At 39.6% G+C, this 22288-nt stretch overlaps 1 protein-coding gene across 1 annotated transcript; it reads left to right on the top strand.

Annotated features, from left to right (window-relative positions):
• Positions 1–37: 37 nt before the first annotated feature.
• LOC110175629 (NGFI-A-binding protein 1-like) lies at positions 38–19162 on the top strand. The gene is made up of 7 exons (XM_055165459.1): positions 38–397; positions 5228–6015; positions 6212–6345; positions 7452–7623; positions 11046–11250; positions 14390–14581; positions 15993–19162. Exons 2-7 carry the CDS (start codon positions 5230–5232, stop codon positions 16067–16069), a joined length of 1566 nt encoding a protein of 521 aa, XP_055021434.1. The 5' UTR covers positions 38–397; positions 5228–5229; the 3' UTR covers positions 16070–19162.
• The last annotated feature ends 3126 nt before the right edge of the window (positions 19163–22288 follow it).

Genomic DNA, 22288 nt, shown 5'->3' with positions numbered 1-22288 from the left:
AGCGGAAACGCGTGCGCACTGCGTGTACCTTGACGGCTCTGAGAGTGCAGAGGAGAGGCGCTGGAGAGGAGGACTCACACACGTCCACACACGCACTCTCCTATTCACACGCACGCCCCATGCACGCAGAAAGACGACGGAAGGTCACCGGCTTCTGATTTGGACGTGTTCTTCTTACGCTGCGTCAGGTGCCAAAGTTTCCACGGAGCGCATGAGGGCGAGCGGCGCGACTGTCTGCGGCCGGAGGGGAATAAAGAATTGATCAGGAACTTGCTCCGTCTCAGTCTCGCCGCTGTTGGACTCTTATCGCTGCACGAAGACTTGGAAGTTTGGAAAGGAGCAACGGACTCGAGTCAAGCCGAGCCAGGACGCGCTAAAGGGGGCACGAACTCTCCAGGTAGGCACACCGGTACACTGGGAAGGCTCGCCGTGTGCTCTGGGCACTGGCAGGTTGGACCGAAGCCATTGTAGTCTGAGATCTAAGAAAGCTACTGAATGCACCTCGAGAGTCCATCCAAAACTATTTACTGCAAACTCAATGTATTTATCTGACTGTTTGACGATGATGGTTTTGAACGATGATGCAAGTTTGAATAGTGAGCCCGAGCATGTAATAAACTACATCTATTGCCACTTTTACGATGGTTAATGACACAAATAGGCTATGTTCTGAAATATATCGCTTCAAATTCCCTGTGTATAGTAGTAGACCTGACATATATTGCTTTAAAGTGCATGTTCTTTTTGACCAAGTTGTAATTCCTGCATTCTATTAACAACACATGTTTTATCAATGTAATATTTGGACTTACATATCCCCTATAAGTATTGCTGTTATCTGAAACATGAATAACTTCATATACTGTAGAGATATACATCTGTTTACTTCATTTTGGCTTTGTATTATTGTAATATTATTCTGCATTACTATAATTATATTCATATTTGGGTTATTATCAATAAAAGAGAAAGGGTTTCTGAGCCTTACAAGACAATAAGTCTCTTACAATCAACAGTAATAATGTCCAGTTTTGTCCTGGTTTAGTTCTAGTTAATTCTCCTTCAGTCCTGGTTCTGCTTTGTCCCAGTTGTCTGTACAGCTCTGCTCTTTACACACATATCCTGCGTCTAACATATCAACTCTATCCCACTGTCCCACCCACCAGCAGGTGCGAAACCCAACGCACCTTTAGTGACGTCATCACGCCCACATTGGCAAGGTGGGGTCCCAACTTTAGAAATGGCACATGCGTTTGGAGAGAGTGAGTGTGCAGGGCATTCTTCAAAACTACGGCAGGGTACAGTGACGGGAATGTTGTGTTATCAAGGGAATCAGTGGATGAAACCAGACGCTACAGGAGGTGAATGTTTTGTGCAGGCGACTTACAGTGAAGTTACAGTGAAGAATTTGTCCGTCAGTGTTTGAATTACGCAAAAAATACAGTGTTGATATTGGCCTTAAACTAAGAGATGTGGTTTGTTTTTTTGGGAAGCTCGTGTCAATAACATTCTATCATCTGTGGTTACAGCAGCAGTTTTATTTACCCAATGTATAACCAATGATATTATGATATAAAATAATCATTTAAGAGAAAATGTAGTACTATTAAAAAGTCATTTGCACTTTCAGCAGTCTTTGTAAACACTGAGTAAACCTGACCTACACTGAACACATTTGTACATTTAGTTTGAAGTTACTGTAGTGATAATATCCTTGACTAGGAGCTGTTAGTAACTTTTTTCTTTTTACTTCAAGTTGATTTTATATATTTAAGTCTATAGAAGCAATTTAAAGTCACTTTGTAGCCAAGGAATAGTCTAAAATAAAAGCATATTTTTTTTTACATTTTTGGTTGTGTTTATTGTATAAAAAACTCTTATTTGTCTTGAAGGAGGGCCTCCTCCTGCTTGTCAACAGACAGATGATATCCCTTTGGTTATAATATTCCACACAGTGTCATAAAACTCATTCTGTTTCCATGGAATCATGCAGGTGACATTCTACCTCAGCAAACATACATACTGTACTGACGACTTTCTCAAGTGGTTAACCTGTGTTTTCATCCTAGTGTAAAGTGATACTAAATCTAACTTTCATTTTCACAACTGGTGAATATATGCACTCGTCAGTTTTTCACTTCATTTCAAATATTGTCCATCGAACCCTGAATCTCCATTGTGCTGTATGAAGGCAGTATTTGTGCGAGTGACTTCCCCTGCGTCGCTCCTCCGGCCCCGGCGCAGGCTCTATTCTGGGCGAGCCGATCCCACCGCCCACACACCGAGCCTGGGTGGAGACAGGCATGTGCTGCCGCTGCTGCTCTGGAGCTCCCAGCCACTCCTGACACAGAGGAGAGAGAAAGAGGGAGAGAACGCCCCCGCACTGCCCCGGAACACTGCACAGATCTGGGCTTAACCGCCGCTGCACAGGGGGGTCAAGTGACAGGCACGGACCAGCTTTAAATGTGTTGTGATTGTGAATAAGGAAGTCAAATATACTAGAGTGAGTGGTCGTCTGAGTAGTTGTTGAAGGACTATAAATATTCTCAGTCGTAGCAGCAGGGCAGTTGTACTGTTGTCTTCATAGTAACAGTAGCAGGATTAGAAGTAGAAAAAGTCATCTCTGTAGTAGATGTGGAAGTACAGGTGATAGAAGAACATTTTCACTAATGACTGTCAAAAGTGTTGAAAAACGGATACTAAAAGATACTAAAACTAGTATCAAAACTAGATCCTCATTTGAGCAAGTGTTGATACTAAACATACAAGTCCCATTCACAGAATAGAAATGAACCTTTCCTGGATAACTTTAGAATGAGCTGTATCAGAAGAAGTATAAAAGCACAAAGACTACCATGGAGCGCTACAGAACCTACCTAGACCACTGAGGGATTGCACACGTCATTTTCCAGACCTGGAAAAGTCATTGAGTTTTGTAAATGCAATGAAAGTTTTGGAAAAGTCATGGAATTTTAGTATCTCTTTCTCGCAACTCCAGTGTTCTGTTAAGTTCTCAAGATGCTATTATTATTTCTAAACGTCTGCGCCTTTTGTTTAAAAGAGATGACAATAAATGCACTGACAGGATTTGGAATGTTAAAAAACTATAATCCCAAACCATAAGGTGAGTGGAAAGAGTTCACATTTCAGATTTAGCCCTAAAAATCTTATCAGTTCTACACATGTAGGTGTTGTAAAGTAGGGCTGCTCAATTATGGAAAAATCATTATCACGATTATTCTAACAATATTTTTTTAGTTACATGATGCATTAACACTTTGATATTGATAATGTATGCAAAACTTTGAAATTGAAAAAAAACTCAAGCTACAAATCTGACCCTTAGAGCAGTTTTATGATGTATAAAACATAAAATGCATCAAATATGCTTTGAACATGAAATAAACTTAAATGTATCCAAAATAAATTATATCCAGCTGTTCTACAATCTCTATATAAAAAAATACAATAAATATTCTTATTTATATAAAAATATCCCAAAATAAATGTTGTTAAGCTTTAAAATCGTTTCAGTTATGAGTTTGGAGATTGTTTGACAGGAAATTGCCATTAAAATTTGATTAATTGCACAGCCTTACTGTAGAGTCGTGGGAACCCTGAAAAAAGTACTACCATTTAATGTTTAAAAAAGTAGAAAATGACATCAGAATCTTGGTATTTGAGTAGAGAGTATTGAGTCTGTTAAGTATCAAAATAGAGTTTGAAATATTAGTATCAAGATGAACAGTAGTAGTGAGCTCGTTGTCATACTATGATTGTAATATTGTAGTAGATTTTTAACTGCAGCTTGGTTGTAGTTTTTGACATGATTCTGCCTGGAAGTAGTATTAGGCTACAAGTATTTTAATGATAACTGAACTTAGACGTCAACTTTATTGGTCCACCAGGGAAATTATTTGAAATTATTTGAAGTATTGATAATTGTAGTCATTGTACTGTAGCAGGATAGAAAGTAGTAGTACCACTAGCCAAAGCAAATGTAATTGTAGTCGCGGTATTGGTAAGAAAGTCCAAAAAATAAGATGATATATAAAGCATCCCTCTGTTAGCATCCATGTGGTTCTCAGCGTGGAACGTGGGTCAAAGGTCACGGGAACATCTGAGCAGTCTGAAGGACAGAGTGAGATATGAGAGCAGTTTATCTCGTGGTTATTAAAGCAGCTAAATATGTGCGCGCACCAAAATACCCCAACTCCATCTGTCTGTGGTCCGACCGCTTCCAACTCTATTGTCAATTGAAATAACAAAGGGGATGCCAATACCCGCGTTTGCTTCCAATTGTGAAAATGATTAATACAGTGTAATACTATTGTGTGCAGTCGGACTTAGTGCAGGAAAAGCCTCATTTGTTAGGCCATAATTCTACATCCATAATAGACTTAAGTGCTTAATGTGACGAGACAACGCAGGAATCGTTTTACAATTTGAATCGAGCTATAGGCAGGAAACAACACTAACCTGAACTGGTACGAGCTTTGACACTTACTATCATTTATTTTGTGTACTACTGTTACCTATTCTTTAGTTCAAATGTCCTCCTTAAGTATAGTGAGCTTATATGGAGTCTTCTTCAGTTGTCTACAGCTAACATGCTGTCATAGTGTGTCCAGACGTCCCTGTTTACCCGGGACAGTCCCAGTTTTGACCCTGTGTCCCCTGTCCCAGCACATTTATACTAAACCACTGATTTGTCCCAGTTTTATACAAAAAATGTCCTAGGTGTCCATATTTTGGACCAATCTGATCCTGCCAACAGTAAAGACATAAACTGTCATTTGTTTCACGAAAATACAGAAAATCTGCTTAAAAACAACAAAAACACAAAGAAAATGTGATTATACTGACTCACATTAGTGCAGAGCAGTTTTCCTTAATTTCACACTCGTTTCACAATTGTATTATTACCAACCACAAAACAGGGGTGTCCCAGTTTTTTATTTAGAAAATTTGGTCACCCTAAACATGCTGTCGTCTTCCTCAAGTAGCTAACATCCTCAGGTTTGGTTTACATGATGTTTTCCTGAACTGTAGCCAACATGTTGTCCAACTCAAGTGTAGCCAACATGTTGTCCAACTCAGGTGTAGCCAACATGTTGTCCTCCCAAAATGTAACATGTTATTCTCTTGAGGTGTGGCTAACATGTGATCCTCCTCAGGTGTAACATATTACCCTCCTTGGGTGTGTCTAACTTGTGTTCGTCCTCAGGTATGGCGGCGGTGTTGCCCCGGACACTGGGGGAGCTGCAGCTCTACCGGATCCTGCAGAGGGCCAACCTGCTGTACTACTACGAGGCGTTCATCCAGCAGGGTGGCGACGACGTGCAGCAGCTGTGTGAGGCGGGTGAGGAGGAGTTCTTGGAGATCATGGCTCTCGTGGGCATGGCCAGTAAACCTCTGCACGTGCGCCGGCTACAGAAGGCCCTGAGGGACTGGGTCACTAACCCCGCGGTGTTCAACCAGCCGCTCACCTCTCTGCCCGTGTGCAGTATCCCCGTGTACAAGCTCCCGGAGGGCTCCCCCGGCCTGCTCCCCGCTCAAGACCGCCCCGGGAGCGCCAAGATGCCCAAAGCCCTGCCCTGCGCCGACCCCGGGAAGCTGGAGGTCACCCGGGAGAAGGTGTCCGCCTCTCCCCTGCAGGGTGGCAGTGAGGCGCGCTTCTGGTCGGGCCACAGTAACGACAGTGAGCACAGCCTGTCCCCGTCCGACCTGGGCTCCCCGTCCTCGCCCAGGGAGGGGCTGGAGGCTCTGGACGCCGCTGCCGTGCAGTCAGTTCTGGAGTGTGTGGAGAGGATGGCCCCAGGACTGCCCAAAAGTGACATTAGCGAGGTCAAAGAGCAGCTCAAGACCAACAAGAAACTAGCCAAGATGATCGGACACATCTTTGACATGAACGAGGAAGACCCGCGCAGGGAGGAGGAGATACGCAAGTACAGCGCCATCTACGGGCGATTCGACTCAAAGAGGAGGGATGGGAAACACCTGACACTCCACGAGGTGAGCAAAGAACAACTCAACTGTGTCCATACATCTGTAGATTCACTCTGGTCATTTTAGAACTTAAATGACCTTCAGCACAGTGTGTCTTTTACTAATATGGATACTCGCAGCTGAATCACAGTCTTCTTTGAACCTCGTGTATCTTCAGTGGTATCACCATGACGAATCAGAGCTGTATTGTTGTTGTGTGCAGTTGACGGTGAACGAGGCGGCGGCCCAGCTCTGTATGAGGGACATGGCTCTGCTGACGCGCCGGGACGAGCTGTTTGGACTGGCCCGACAGATCTCCAGAGAGGTCACCTACAAGTACACCTACCGCACCAGCAAGTAAGACATCACGACCAGGGGTGTGCACAAATATTGAAATATAAATATATCGTTGATATTGTTTAATGTGATGAATCTGATGATACAGTATCGATATCATGGTCTGCTGTATCCATATATCGGCAAGAGTATTTTTGGTGTATTTTTGTAAATGATTATGTTACAGTTAGGGCTGGTATCATTAAGAAGTTGCTGATACGATACGTACCTTGATACACAGACCACGATACGACACATATCTCAACACACTTTTGATTCAATACGATATATTCGATTTGATACAGTTCAATAAAAATAAAATCATGATACTAAATGATGATACTAAAAATCTTTGTTAAACCACTTCTTGTGTAAAGTTCATATGAAACACAAACATTTAAATCATCAAAACAGTGAAAATGTCAAATGTGTCACATAAACGAGTTTCCTTCCTCTGAACAAACAACAAAACTGTAGCTGTAACAAAATAATTGAGTAAAATACACCAAAAAATCATGGCGATATATCGATACAGCAGCCCACGATATGGATACTGTATCATCACATTAAACGATACGATATATCAATATTTCAATATTTTTGCACAGCCCTAGATACAGAGCCACACTTTTGTTGCTTGTTTAATGGAAGGAAACACATTTTTGCAACACATTTGACATTTTCACTGTTTTGATGATTAAAATGTTTGTGTTTCATATGAACTTTGCACAAGAAGTGGTTTAACAAAGACTTTTAGTATCACAGACATGATTTAGCCTTTGTTTTTATTGAACAGTATTGAATCGATTTGAAATGTATTGTAGTGAATCATGTCATATCGTAAGCTCACTATATCAAGATATGTATCGTATCGTGGTCTATGTATCGTGGTATTGGCAACTTGTGAATGATACCAGTCCTAATCTCTACCACAAGGAGAGGCTCAAACATGGAGGGGCAGGGTCTTAGTTTGTCCAGTGAATAATTTGGAGCGTCGACACCAGCAGTGGAGAGGATGAGGGGGCTGGTCATTCTGCTGCTTCAGTCACTGTTGGCTGTGTTATGTCTGTGTATTTATTTTAACTTCCGCTGCGCTCGTTTATATTTATGTTTCTGCTCATGTGCAGATCTCGATGTGGGGACAGAGACGAACCGTCTCCGAAAAGAATCAAAACAGAGGAAAACTTCTTCGACCTCCAGGAGGCTCTGCAGGCGATCCACATGAGGCAGGAGATGCTGAGGGAGCAGTTGGCCTGTGCCAAGTCCAAAGGAGAGGAGACTGTGGGACGCAATTTACAGGTAACTCACGAGATACAGTCACATATTTAGAGGTCATTTAAAGGTCACATGTGCACTTTTGTGTTAGAGGGGACATACATTTGTTTTATTATGTCATAGCTATGTGTAGTTAAAAGTCTGTGTAGTCTATTTCCTGTTTTGATGAGAGAAATCAAGTTAAAAGTTGAATGTTTATATATATTATAAACAGCCACGTTTACATGAGAGTTTTAATTCAGAATAAAAATAATTTAATTCTGAATAAAAATTAATTCCACTTTAAAAAGTCCATGCAAACACTTTGTTCCGAATGAAAATGATTATTTGGAATTCAACTTAATTCTGAAGTAAGTGGTGGTTTATTGAGATTTTAAAGCCAAATTTATGTATCCCTCGATCATGTTCCACATTTATTCTTGTTAAAAATAATGCGGGCGTTTTGGCGCACGCTCGTTGTGTCGCCCTTCTGACGCGATCCGAACGTCATCCACGTCTCTTTGGATTTGTGAGTGGGATGCAGGAGTGCGCTGAGGTAGAGCAGCCTCACACTCAGTTTTATTATCGTAGAAACATCTGCAGTAAAAAGTTTAGATCATGTTTGTGTCTGTGGCGTAACGACAAACCGAGATGACAGAAAAGCCGGTTGCAGCTGAAGTGTGTTTTTTCTTCCAGTTGATGTAAATACGTTAGTGTCTTTGTCCAATCAGAACCTTCCCCACTCCCAGACGCTGAGAGGAATTAAATAAAGATGAGTTTTGCATGGAAACCTCAATTCAGAATTATTATTTCTACGTAAATTTGAAGGAGAATATTTTAATTTCGAATTATTTAATTCAGAACCATTCATTTGGAATAAAATAAAAAAATCATGTAAACGTGGTCATTGTAATGCGTTGGTAGAAGTCTTGTGATTCTCAAACTGTGGTACAGCTTCTACACATCGACCCTTTAATGCTCTTTAATGTTGGCGAGGCTTTACTGTTAGAAATGTCTGAAAAGCCAGACGTTTAGTAAAGATAATTATGGAGCTTGTTTGCTGGTGTGTCACCGAACCTATTTCACCTATTTCACCTATTTCACCTGTCATGAAATTGGTGAAGTGCTTGCTCACCAACCCCAACTCTCTTGTGTCCTTGGGCAAGACACTTCACCTATACTACCCTCTTCTGCCCCAACATGTATGAAGAACAGGAACTCATTAGAACAGGAATAATATGTAAAAAACTCACTTTGCTGTAGTCATCTGTAAATGAGCTTTTATTTTGTCCATATTGCTGATATAGTACCACACTCATGAATACTGTTTCCCCGTGTGGTTCCCAGAAGTATTCATGATGCGAGTATGTTTATTTACATGTACTGGAAGGCCCAGTCTGCTGTCAGCCTCTGTCTTTATTAGTTTCCATGTTCCTCATTAGATCCAGCGTGGGAGGAGGAGGCTTTATGATCAACCATTATACTCAAATGTGTGTGTCTGTGTGTATGTGTGCTGGTGCATCCTGGGTAATCCAACACAGACACTGTTGTCGGGTTGGTGTGGCATTGAGTACAGTATGGAAGAATTGGCTCACGGGTTACTTACTAAATAACTAGAGACGCCCTCTATAGGACATGTGTAATTACCGTGACAGACTGTAAATGTCACCCAGCAAAACCACAGCACTAAAACCTTTTTCTCAATTTAACATTTTAAATCAACTAAGCTGCAGGAAACATACACAGTGCATTTTAAAAGCACTTCTCTTGAAAACTACTAAGTCCAGCTCAGTGAAATTGAACAGTTTAGGTGTTGAACATCATAAGTTTAGTTGGGACTTTGTTTGCCAGGTGGTGAAGTTTTTTCAAATGTTGTATTGAAGCTTGGGTGAGTGTGTGCAGCAGATTCAAGACGTAAAATGACTTCTCTTTGTGAGTGAACGGCTCAACAAAAATAAAACATTACATATAAAATCTTTATCTGTTTTTATACATTCTGTGAAACTTTGAGATTATTTCAACAAGAATTATCCAAATGATTGGTCTGTCACCTGCTTGTTTCTATGGATATGTCATTGCTGTGCCTGAAATGTTCCACAGTGTGACATTACACAGCTCTACTTTACATTTATTCAATTACAGGTGGTTTTATAGCTCAAAAATACCTCGAAAAACAGACATTCTGACTGTGAGTGGGGTCACCTCTCCACAGATCTGACCTGTAACGTGGTCTGGCTGGTCTCCATGAAGATAGAAATGTTTAATGCCATACTGTGAAACATTCCAAACAAAGCAATAACATCTCTATGGAGATGGTCACTCCACCAGAAAAGTTACACAATGCACCTTTAACAGTAGCAGTCTATAATGAGTCAAAGATGTTGATTAATGTGCACTGTCTCTGCCAAATAAACCAAATAAATAAATAAATAAAAATGTGCTAATTACTGTACCTCAAATGTTAAAGGTGCACTGTGTAACTTTGTTCTATGTGCTTGCCTCCCTGGTGATGTAATTGCCTAAATCTTAAATCTAAACTGTGGAATATAGTATATATAGTATAGTGTATAGGCATGTGACAGGTTAGAATACTCATTTCTCTAAAACATAGTTATCATAAGCAGATTAGATTAAGCTTTTCCAAAAAAAATACAAAATACAAAATAAATAAATAAATAAATAAAGGTCTTTTAATCTTGGTGAATAATTCTTCCTGGTTGGACATGAGCTGCATTTATGACTAAGCAGACTTATGTTACCTAGCAACCATAGGTCAAAACCTGAAATTATACTACAGTTATGACTGACACATAAAAATAATGCCAACACCTTGATTTTGTTGATTCAGTGTTTAAACTGTCAGAAAAATGCCTTCTTTGCTGAATTGTTTCTGCAATTTAAATGGGATTGATTCCATAGATGGAGGGATTCTGATCTAGAGTTCAGCATTACTCCCCACACTGTCAGTCCCCATGTGTCCTGTCTCATCCCCATGTGTCCTGTCTCATCCCCATGTGTTCTGTCTCATCCCCATGTGTCCTGTCTCATCCCCATGTGTTCTGTCTCATCCCCATGTGTTCTGTCTCGTCCCCGTGTGTTTAGTTTAGTTTATTTGTTTATTTGTCAGGGACAATGCACATAAAAACATTGAGCTACACAAAGAAGTCATTTGCTTGTGCTAGGTTAGAGCAAAATTGCTCATTTCCACCTTCAGTCCCTGGACAGGTTGATGTCATAAATGGTGAACATACCAATAAAATACAATACAATGTATAGTGATGCAATTATTCACCCAGTCAAGCTAAAAGTAAAACTAGTCACATCCAGTCTCAGTCACCACATCCATACATTGTGTCGTGTCTCGTCCCCCTGTGTCCTGTCTCGTCCCCTGTGTCCTGTCTCGTCCCCCTGTGTCCTGTCTCGTCCCCCTGTGTCCTCTGTGCTCACATGACTGCTGTGTGTTGCAGATGCAGCTGGAGCGTTTGCTCGCGCGGCAGATGGAGATTCTGCAGGACGCGGCGGTGCAGGAGAGACTGCAGGCTCTGGACTGGAGGATCCCCCCCGCGGCCCTCAAGTACCTCACAGACCCCCCCGCCGCCCTCAAGTACCTGAGCGACCCCCACCACAGCAGCAGCAACGGGGCAGCGGCAGACCCCATCAGGGAGCACCAGGGTACGGCAAACTACCACAACACACAGCTGAGAATGTCACCAGAGGATGTGTCTCAATGTGACTAAGGATGTACAATCCCGATCCCAATACCGATGCCAATATTTTGGCTTCATTTAAACTCAAGCAGCACAAGTAAAAATAATCCAGATGTGCTACATAACTACAGAACACCTTTGTAAAATACAAGTGTAATATTTGTAGATGTTTTGGGCTAACACTGGCCAGTAAATCATCTTATTAAACCAGTTTATAAAATGGGATATTGACTGAACCAATATCTTGGATATCCAATACACCAAATTTTTCAATTTCGCCGCTGATATCTGATACCAGTATCGTATCAGTGCATCCCTAAAAATTATAATTAGTGATGAGAGATACTGAACAAAAATGTCTATATTTTGGAGTTCTCGCTTATTCTCGTTCTAACACGGGGCACATTATATTTTTGAAAATCTATAACAATACATGTTTTCAAGTGCCATCATTTTAGCTTCATCTGGGTCTGATTTAGTATAAAATCTTGCCATGGCTTCTCAGACTGGGAGTCACAAGATGATTTCAGCAGCATAATACAGTATATTTTATTGAGAGAACATATAAATGAACAAATATTTAACACATTTAGCCTTATTTCTTATCAAAGTCAATTTCATGCAGTGAAATCTAAACAACTAATCAATTAATCAAAGAAAATGATCTTAAATGATAATAAACTGCAGCCCTAGTGCAGCGATATCATTATACTGTATATTATGTTTGGGAAGATTACACTACAAGTTTCTGTTCTTTTTCTTCCAGCCTTTTTGCTTGTTTTCCACAACGTTCTCATCACAGACATGACTTCAAATTCTAATTCTGCACACCTTCCATAGAACCATTTGATATAGAATATTTGTGTCATGTAGCCTTCGTTAAAACATGTTACCCTCGAACCTGTAAAGACGCATAAAGCTCCTGTGTGATGTAAAGTATAGTTTAAAACACTGACTGTTGTTTGGTGCACACTGATCATTGAACACTCAACGCTGAACACTGAACGCGCTCGGTTGTAGCTGGTGACAGAAAATGAGATTGCAGTATGAGAGGATTCAGTGGGAGGAGAGAGAGGGCGGGCTCCTGTGGGCCACTGGCTGCAGGTAAACACCGTGGGCGGGATAATTACAGGTGCATTGTGGGATTTGTGGGCGCCGAGGATAATGAGCTGCTGGAGGGGTGCGTGTGGGAGGGGGGGTAACAAGGCTCAGACACAACCCAGAGACGGATGACACTTCTCACACAGTTTATTTTATCTCCATGTTTGGACGTGTTCGCATTGGTAATTCTTATTTAGTCACTTAAAATAAACACAATAGTCCAGAGAAAAACACGTATAACATATTCAAACTGGGAGTGCGCCATCTGCTGGTCACAGTGGGAGTGTGAAGTAGAAGTTGAAGCATCAAACTTTGCCTGTTTTAGCTTCAGGGAACAACCTCATGTATTTAAGAGCTCAAACAATCAGATTAGTATAATGAGACGATTATGGTGACAAGATGATCACAATTCAAAACAGGGACACACCGGGGTTGGGCTGACTGGTGTAAAGAACATTTCTGTAACTTTTGTGTATTTTGGCAAAACAAATGACAATTTATGCTCCTCTTTACTGTTGGCAGGGATGAGATTAGTCAAAACTTGTGATAGTCCTGTTTTAGTCCTGGTTTAATCTTAGTTTAGTCCTGTTTTAGTCCTGGTTTAGACCTGATAGTCCTGGTTTAGTCTTAGTTTTGTCCTGGTTTAGTCTTAGTTTTGTCCTGGTTTAGACCTGGTTTAGACCTGATTTACACCTGGTTTAGACCTGGTTTAGTATTGGTTTAGACCTGGTTTAGACCTGATATAGGCCTGATATAGTCCTTGTTTACTCTTAGTTTAATCCTGGTTTAGACCTGATATAGTCCTGGTTTAATCTTAATTTAGTTCTGGTTTAGACCTGGTTTAGACCTGGTTTAGACGTGATATAGTCCTGGTTTAGTCTTAGTTTAATCCTGGTTTAGATCAAATTGTTAAAAATAGAGACACCTGGGACATTTCTTGTATAAAACTGGGACAAATCACTGCTTTTGTTTAAATCTGTTGGGACAGGAGACACAGGCTCAAACTGGGACTGTCCCGGGTCAACAGGGACGTCTGGTCACTCTAGATCTGATGATGTAGGAGTTTTTAACCTCAGTGGAGCAGCGTAGTGATACATGGGTGCAATAGCAGTAGGAGCAGTTATAGTAGAAGTGCCTGGTTCCAAGATATAAGACTAAGTTTAGCAGTTTTGTTTGTTAACTAAGCTTTAAATTGTACCTTGAAGTGCCTGTGTCCAATTTGTGCCATGTGTTTGAGCAGAATTGAACTTCCCCCAGTACAGATATGTTGTATAAGCTGCTCTTGAGGTCAGAAGAAGTCAGCTGTGTACTGTCTGCAGCTAATTATAGAGCGTTTTATTTGTCCGACTATGAGAAAGTCTTCAGATTCATCATGGTGAATCATTAAGATGCTCGGAATGCGTAAGATGAGACATAACTCTGAATGAACTAGTATTGTTTTTCACATTTTAAGACAGTAAAAATCAGGTACTGCACCTTTAATGCTTTAGACTTTTAATTGTTTTATATGCAGTGTGAAAAGATGTCTCTGTTTACCTGGAACAGTCTCAGTTTTGAGCCTGTGTCCCCTGTACCAGCACATTAATACAAAACCATTAATTTGTCCCAGTTTTATACAAGATATGTCTTTTTTTGATCCCTGCTGATAGTAAAAAGAGGCAAAACTTGTCATTGTCCCAAAATACATAAAGGCTGCTTAAAAACGACCAAAACATAAAGAAAATGTGACTATACTGACTCACATTTTAGTCGTGAATGCAAACTGAGTGCAGAACAATTCTCCTTAACTACACACTTGTTTCACAATTTCATTATTACCAACCACCACAAAACAGGGATGTCCCAGTTTTTTATTTTGAAAATCTGGTCACTGTATGTTAAATGTTTGTATTGTGTGTAACTTCTGTATGAAACCAAAATGATGCCAAGCAGTTTAAAATGAAACACAGTAGAGTGTGTAACTGTGGTTCTTGTTTTAATGTGAACTGTTTGTTTGGATGCAGATGAGCGTCCCATGAACCTGCGCGTGGTCAGTCAGAGCATGGCCGAGGGGGAGCTGCCTCTGGGGAAGCAGCTCGCCAACGAACTCAAGCGCCACCACAACCACAACAACAACAACAACAACAACAACAGTACCAACAGTAACACCAACAGTAACAGTCACAGCACAGAGGAGGCCAAGGCTCCAGCAGCAGGTGGGTGGGCTCGCACAGGGACCACACTAAATGGGCTTTCTGTGCAGTAGACACATGCACTACAATGGATCTGAGACAGATCAGTGCTTCTCTTTTCATTTATACCCAAGGATCTTGACCACCAACACCAACATATAAAACCAGCCCTTCAGAGGATTCATTCAGGTATTTGTTAGGCAAAAATCAAGTTCTATATATGACTCAAACCTTGTTAGTAAAATTCTAAACAAGATGTAAAAAAAATAAATTAAAAGAAACACTTGAACAGCAGAGGCGTCTTGTGTAAACCTCAAGGAGACTGAGTTTGAGAAACACTGAGATAACGACGTAAGAGTTACACTGACACACTCTGGCCAGTGAAAACTAGTCTTATTACATTATTGCTTTATGTGTTTTTCTTGACATAATCTACCAAAAATGTGCCAGAACAAAAATTGTGCAAGAATCAGTGCAGGAGTGGGCAATATGGTAAAAAAAAAAAGTGATTTTATATTAAAGGGCCACTAAACACCAAAATCACTTTTTTCTACTGATTCTCTGTGTAAATAGGCCTAAAATAGAAGTGTATCTCTATCCCTGGCCTTATTTTGACATTTTCATGCATATTTGGTCAAAGTCGTGTCTGTATCAGCCTCTTTAGGATCAGCTACAGCCAGGATATTAGAATGTTCATGTTGGACTCACGGCGCCGATGAGTCAGATACAGGCTGTTACGTGACGAGCGCAGCCACTAGTGTCTATGGGTGGGACGTGAGGAGCCTCTCTCAGCCCCGCCCCCTACCTGGCGCCGCTGGGCACCTCCATGTCCCACCGTGTGGAGAAAAGGGTCTGGGTGATCTGAGCACAAATGTCTGCTCTGTTTCAAAGTTCAGAGTGCCAATCCAGTCCAGACTGTCAATCAAAGCCCATCCCACACCCGCTCCCCCCAACCCCCCAGGCACCGCCCTCTGGAGGATTTTTCAGATTTTGCTTAGGGGCAGAGTAAAGCTTCAGGAGGAGGTTTAACGGCCCTTTACCTTGTAAGATGTAAATAGATGTAAATAATCATCTGCTTCTTGTAAAAGTTCACACGTCACACTTGGTTAAATCCAGCTGTCACTCCGTACAAAGGTTCAACAACAGGAGAAGTGGGAGGGGAAAAAAGTATCTGTGTTCAAGAGGTCAAAGCTGCATCAAACAGAGAATTACTGAATCTTGTTATGACAATATGACCAAAATAGTATGTTGCCGCAAAGTTCACAATTCAACTTTTATTAGACAGTTTAAAATAGAATGCAATAATATGGTGACCAATTCTACAAATGAATATACAGTTTATAAGTTTAGGTCTGTCATTTCAGTTTAAAATCAGTAAACCTGCTTTAATGTTTTTATTCTTATCCACCTTAACCCTTTTTGTTTCTGTTTTCAGAAAACGGCACGACGCAGCGTGGACCGGGCCCCACCGAGAAAAAGACCATCAAATCAGAACCGGAAGACTCCACATAGTGCCTCCCTGGCCCCACCCCCTCACACATAAACCCCTCCCCTGATCCTGTGCCCCGTCACCTCTGCCTTGCCCCCCGGTTCCTCCCTGGCCCGGTTCCTCCCTGACCCGGTTCCTCCCTGACCATATGCAGCTCTAGACCCTCAGTAGATACTAAGCACAGCCACAGGAGAGCCTTAACAACCAGCGATGCCTCAGAAATAGCATTTATTTTTATTTTCTTTATGTCTTATTTAAATTTGCCAAAACGTGGAGCACTCGGAGGTGTGTGCGCGCCACCCGTCCCTGTCTGCTCACTGCATGTTGTTAGTGCTGTTGACCATAGTGTGTGTGTGTGTATTATATCTACAGGTCTTTTTGTAACTGTTCAAATCACAAAGCAAACGGCGATGCAGGGGCTGAATCATATTTCATCATAACAAAATTACATTAACAATATTAAAAGGAATGACTAACTGCTAATATTAATTGTTCTTGAACTTTTTGAATCATCAAGAAAGTACATTGACTTCATCCATTATTACACATTTGAGACAAAAATCCAACGACAATTTGCTGACTGTCAAATGTGAATAAAAGGTATAATAAATCATTATGTCAGGGTTCCCAGGGTCATGGAAATCCTGGAAAAGTGATGGAAATTGAAAATGGCATTTTCCAGGCCTGAAAAAGTCATGGAATTTTGCAAGTTTAATGAAAGTTTTGGAAAAGTCATGGAATTTTTGTATCTCTTTCACGCAACTACAGCTAAGTACAGTTAAGTTACAACAGTTAAGTTCTCATGAGGCTTTTCTGATTATTTCTAAACATCTGTGTCTTTTGTTTAAAAGAGACAACAATAAATGCACTGACAGGATTTTGAATGTTCAAAAACTATAATCATACATTTAACATACATACAAGTCTGATCAATTCAATCAACTAATGTCAGTGAAAAAGAGTGGGAACCCTGATAATATCATTTCAGAAAAAGTAACTGCAACACTTCTCAAAATTTTGGAAAATTAAGAGTATGTGACAAAAAATTAGGTTAAATATAAAAAAAAAAATCTATATTGCATAATAAAAATACTAGGGATGTAACGATATCCAGATTTCTCGATACGATATTATCACGATACACATGTCACAGTACGATATTTAATGTGATATTTTGAAGAGACTGATATAATTGTAGATGGAACATTTTTTGCTTTTAAAATACAAGTAATTCAAGTAAAAAACATGTTTCTTCATGTTGCCTGCACTGAAATGAATCATGGGATATGTAGTTCCCAGTGTTCATAAGCTGCTGCTACTAAAAAAAAACTGCATTAAAGCAAAGAAACTTGTGATTGGATATATTGTGACAGCCCATGATATTACTATGAGACTTTTGACGATACTGTATCATGATATTTGGTTATTGTTACATCCCTGAAAAATACACTTTTTATTATGCAACACATTTTAGTAAACAAATACTCAAAAATAACTTGATGATTCAATAGACTTTTTGACCTACCATTCCTGACCATTCAGACTGAAGTGTGGACTCTAAATTCAGTGTTGGGCATATGATTTTTAATAAGAAATATTAGAATAATTTAAAATTTGAGATATGTTTCAGTCCCTGCATCCAGTCTGCATCTGAACCGTGTTATGATCCTGTTGTGTCTTGTATTTTTACGGCGGTTTATGTGATGATAAACCACTTTGACTGGAAAAAAGTGTTGAAACGGCAGACACGTTGAAAATACTTGTGTAAATATCGTGCTAAAATAGTGCTAGCCTAATCTCTCCACAGTGTCAATAGATTATGGTGTCAATACAGTGTTTAAGTGTAGAGCAAAAACATGAATAATAATAATATGCGTATGGAGTAAAATGTCTTAACAATATTGCATAATTCTGACGTGAGAATAGCCTTAGCTCCTGAAGCGTGGACTCATGTGTAAAAATGTGTTTTGGATGTTTTAATGTGCATTCATATTTCTGTGTTCATTCTGTGTAAATTTGTCAAAAGTGTATAAAATGTAAAATGTTTTCTTCAGGACAGCACTTCAGGGCCACACGGACAACGGACCCTACAAGAATAACAAGAATAACTTTTTTGTTCAAATTTTTTGAAATGACCAAAATGAATTTACATGTAATTCGAGTAAGAGTCTGAGCACAGTTCTATGACGTCCTATCAACTGATTTATGTAGAATTTAAGCTTAAATTTGGTCCCCCAGGACAGGGTAACCAAACTGACAAAACTATATTTTACTTACAGCGTATCAGAAATTTTAGACCATATGCCCTTCCTCACACAACCCATTCTATTTACTCAGGCTTAGAACACCTGACTTAATGATCTGGCAATTGTTCAAATACAGATGTTTTTACAGCAAGAAAAAAACAAGGCTATACCAGGTCTAAACTAGGTCTAAACCAGGACTAAACTAGGTCTAAACCAGGACTAAACCAGGACTAAACTAGGTCTAAACCAGGACTAAACCAGGACTAAACCAGGACTAAACCAGGACTAAACCAGGACTAAACCAGGTCTAAACCAGGACTAAACTAAGGACTTCATCAAGTCTAAACCAGGACTAAATTAAGATTAAACCAGGACTACATCAGATCTAATCCAGGACTAAATAAGACATCAGGTTGAAACCAGGTCTAAAACAGAACTAAACTAAGATTAAAACTTTATTTTTAATGCCATACTGTGGGACATTCCAGGCAAAGCTTTAACATGCTCTTTAAAGTGATCTTTTATTCTTGTATGGTGTGTTTTGGTCGTGGCCCTTCCCTGTGACTCCTCTGTGGCCCTTTAGACAGTGCGTCAGTGTAAAGACCAATGCAATATTTATGTTCATACTAACTCTGTGTGCGGTCCCAAACTTTCACTTTCACTTTTAGCACAACAGCACCGTGTAAGGCTGCACAGCGACGGCACAACATCATACTGGTGTGGGTAAACGTGCAGGAGCTGACCACATGTTCTTGTCCATTGTAAAGTGATAGATTAGGCTTTATCTAGTTATGCACCTGTTTTTTTAAACACTAATATATTTTATTTGTTATACTGCACATAAACATTAAACTTTATTTTTTGAACTGACGTCACCTGTGTTCTCTGGTCAATGATTAGACACTTACACACACAGCAGGGTGTCCACATGTTCCTGTTGACCCGGGACAGTCCCAGATTCGAGCCTGTGTCTCCTGTCCCAACACATTTATACAAAACCACTGATTTGTCCCAGTTTTATACAAGAAATGTCCCACATGTCTCTATTTTGGAACAATCTGATCTAAACTAAGACTAAACTAAGACTGAACCAGGATTACATCGGGTCGAAAACAGGATTTAACTAAGATTAATTCATGACTATATCAGGTCAAAACCAGGACTAAACTAAGATTAAACCAAGATTACATCAGGTATAAACCAGGTCTAAATCAGGATTAATCTAAGACTAAACCAGGACTACATCAGGTCTTAACCAGAACTAAACCAGGAGTAAACTAAGATTAAACCAGGACTGCATCAGGTCTTAACCAGGATTAAACTAGGACTAAATCATGACTATATCAGGTCAAAACCAGGTCAAAACCAGGACTAAACTAAGATTAAACCAAGATTACATCAGGTCTAAATCAGGATTAATCGAAGACTAAACCAGGACTACATCAGGTCTAAACCAGAACTAAACCAGGAGTGAACTAAGATTAAACCAGGACTATACCAGGTCTAAACCAGGACTAAACTAAATTTAAACCAAGATTACATCAGGTATAAATCAGGTCTAAATCAGGATTCATTTAAGACTAAACCAGACTACATCAGGTCTAAACCAGAACTAAACCAGGAGTAAACTAAGACTAAACCAAGATTACATCAGGTCTAAATCAGGACTAAAACAGGACTATCACAATCTTTGATTAATCTGATCTGCGCCAGCAGTAAAGAGGAGCATAAATTGTCATTTGTTTGGCCAAAATACAGATATCTGTGTTTGCAAAAGACCATAAAGCAAAAAATTCAAAAAAATAAATAAAAAATGCAGTGATAGAACTCCCTCAGATTAAGACTGACATGAGAATCTACAATCTTACACGCTCTTTTCACTATTTTATTTATAACAACCATCCCAACCCAGGTGTGTCCCAGAATTAAAAAAATCTGGTTGGCTGGCTGTTCCAGAGGCCTATGGTTCTGTAGGAGAACGAGGACTGACCCAAAGAGGTTCTGCATCTTGGAACACTCCCCCCCAGAGCGTCCGCTTCCAGCCAAACGAAGCTCATGAGAGCAGCAGTTACAGGAGGGAATTTGGAGCCAAGATCAATAAAAGGAAAAGACAAAATAGCACAATTAAAAACACCAGGATCATGTAGAGTGGGTTAATAGCCTCGACATTTTAAGACAAAATTGACGAGGCTCACAGCAGCAGGTACAGAGAGAGGAGATACAATTTTATATGTAAAGTCAAAATATGTAGAGTCAGTGGAGTCAGAAGTGCCCCTCATGCTCTCTTACTATTTGGAATGGGCGGATAGCGGGTTAGTTATGTCCATTTGTATACAGTCTGTGGTGCAAACATTGTTATTTTATTTATTTAAAACAAGGACAGAGCACAGAAAACATAAGACTCCTTCCGTCTGCAGTCCTTGAGCAGGTACAAAATACATTCAGAAAACTATTTACACATCAAAAATACTCAGATTCACTGTCATCAATATCCTCTAAAATGTACAATGTGCTGCTGGATGTGTAAAGGGTTTTTTCATAGATCAGTAACAGGTAAATTCTCAAATACAACAGGACAATACCACAACAGAAAGACAAACAAAAACAAATACATGTACAGAGATTTAGTTTAGTTTATTAAGATCCCCATTATTCTTCCTGGGCTCTCCTCAAATTTATTATATAGAAATTGTTGTGTAACACATAAACTTCACACACACACAGACACACACACACACACACACACACACAATAACAAGACATGAAAGCTCAATGTTCAGGAAAAGTAATAAATAAAATGTAAAAATAAACAATTAAAACAGATATCAAAAACAATAAACCATAAATAAACAGTAACTAATCATTGTGTAAAAAGAAACAGTTTTAACTTTTTTTGAAATAGCTTTTTGTTATTTTCAAACAACAAAAATGCTGTTCAGTGTGTTCCATGCAGCCATGGCTCGATAATCAACAGTCCACGCATTTGATTGGTTCTGCACACAGGAAGTACACCACTTCTATTTTGGATTTGACGGGTTTCATAATTGTGAGAAAAACACTAATTTGTGATAAATTATTTCTGGGATTTTAGTTAAAATTATATTTCTAATATAAGTTAATAAACGGTCCTTGAGTCTGTATTTTACAGTCAGCCAGGCCAACTCATTGTGCTTTATGATTATATTAGTTCTGTACTGGCAGCTCAAAACAGGCCGGGCTGCTTTAACCTGTAACCTGTACAAGTTATTCTCACATGTGTTTGACCAAATGACACATGCATAATCCATCTGAGAAAGAACTAATGACTGTACTGTACATAGAAGATCGTTTATTTTGGTTTTCTTAAGACAATAAAAAAATCTTTAAAATCTATAGAGTGTGAGACGGAATTGCAATCACATAAAGCTTCTACAAACCTAAGCGTTTACCAGAGAAATACGAAGACTTGATCAAGCTGAGACACATTGGATACTAGTGGGATCAGCTGAGTAATCAACGATGAGGTTACAGCGCGCAGCAGTGTTAATGGGTGGGTGTTAATTGCTGAATCACTGTACGAAATCCTACTGTATATTAGTCATTTATTTTCATGAAATTCAGGGAAATCCAAAGTCAGACCTCTTAATCAAACAGTTACACAAACAAGAGGAAGTTTTTATTTGGTTATTTATGTTTTGTGGCATTCCTGTTGTAGGTATAGCCACATTTCCATTAAAAAAGTTTACCGTAACTTTCATTAACATGGATTTATTACATCTTAAAAATACTTATCGTAAATATTTCCAATCCAAACTACATCCAACTAAATCTCAAACTACAGGCGACTAGAACCAAAACTAGAAATTCACTATATTCACTAAATATATCTCAATAACATTCTCATTCTGTTTTCTCTAAGTTTTTGTTTTTATTTGTTTTTAAATGAAAAGGCAGATTTTAAGTTTTTATTTTTGACAGTCTGACTTGCAAAATTAGACATGCATATACTGTACACAG

The sequence above is a fragment of the Boleophthalmus pectinirostris genome, unplaced genomic scaffold, assembly GCF_026225935.1.
Source record: "Boleophthalmus pectinirostris isolate CB_2022bp ecotype Guang Dong unplaced genomic scaffold, ASM2622593v1 HiC_scaffold_11, whole genome shotgun sequence".
NCBI classification, from domain to species: domain Eukaryota; kingdom Metazoa; phylum Chordata; class Actinopteri; order Gobiiformes; family Gobiidae; genus Boleophthalmus; species Boleophthalmus pectinirostris.
The sequence above is the reverse complement of the archived record's forward strand: the minus strand, read 5'-3'. Positions and strand labels throughout refer to the sequence as shown.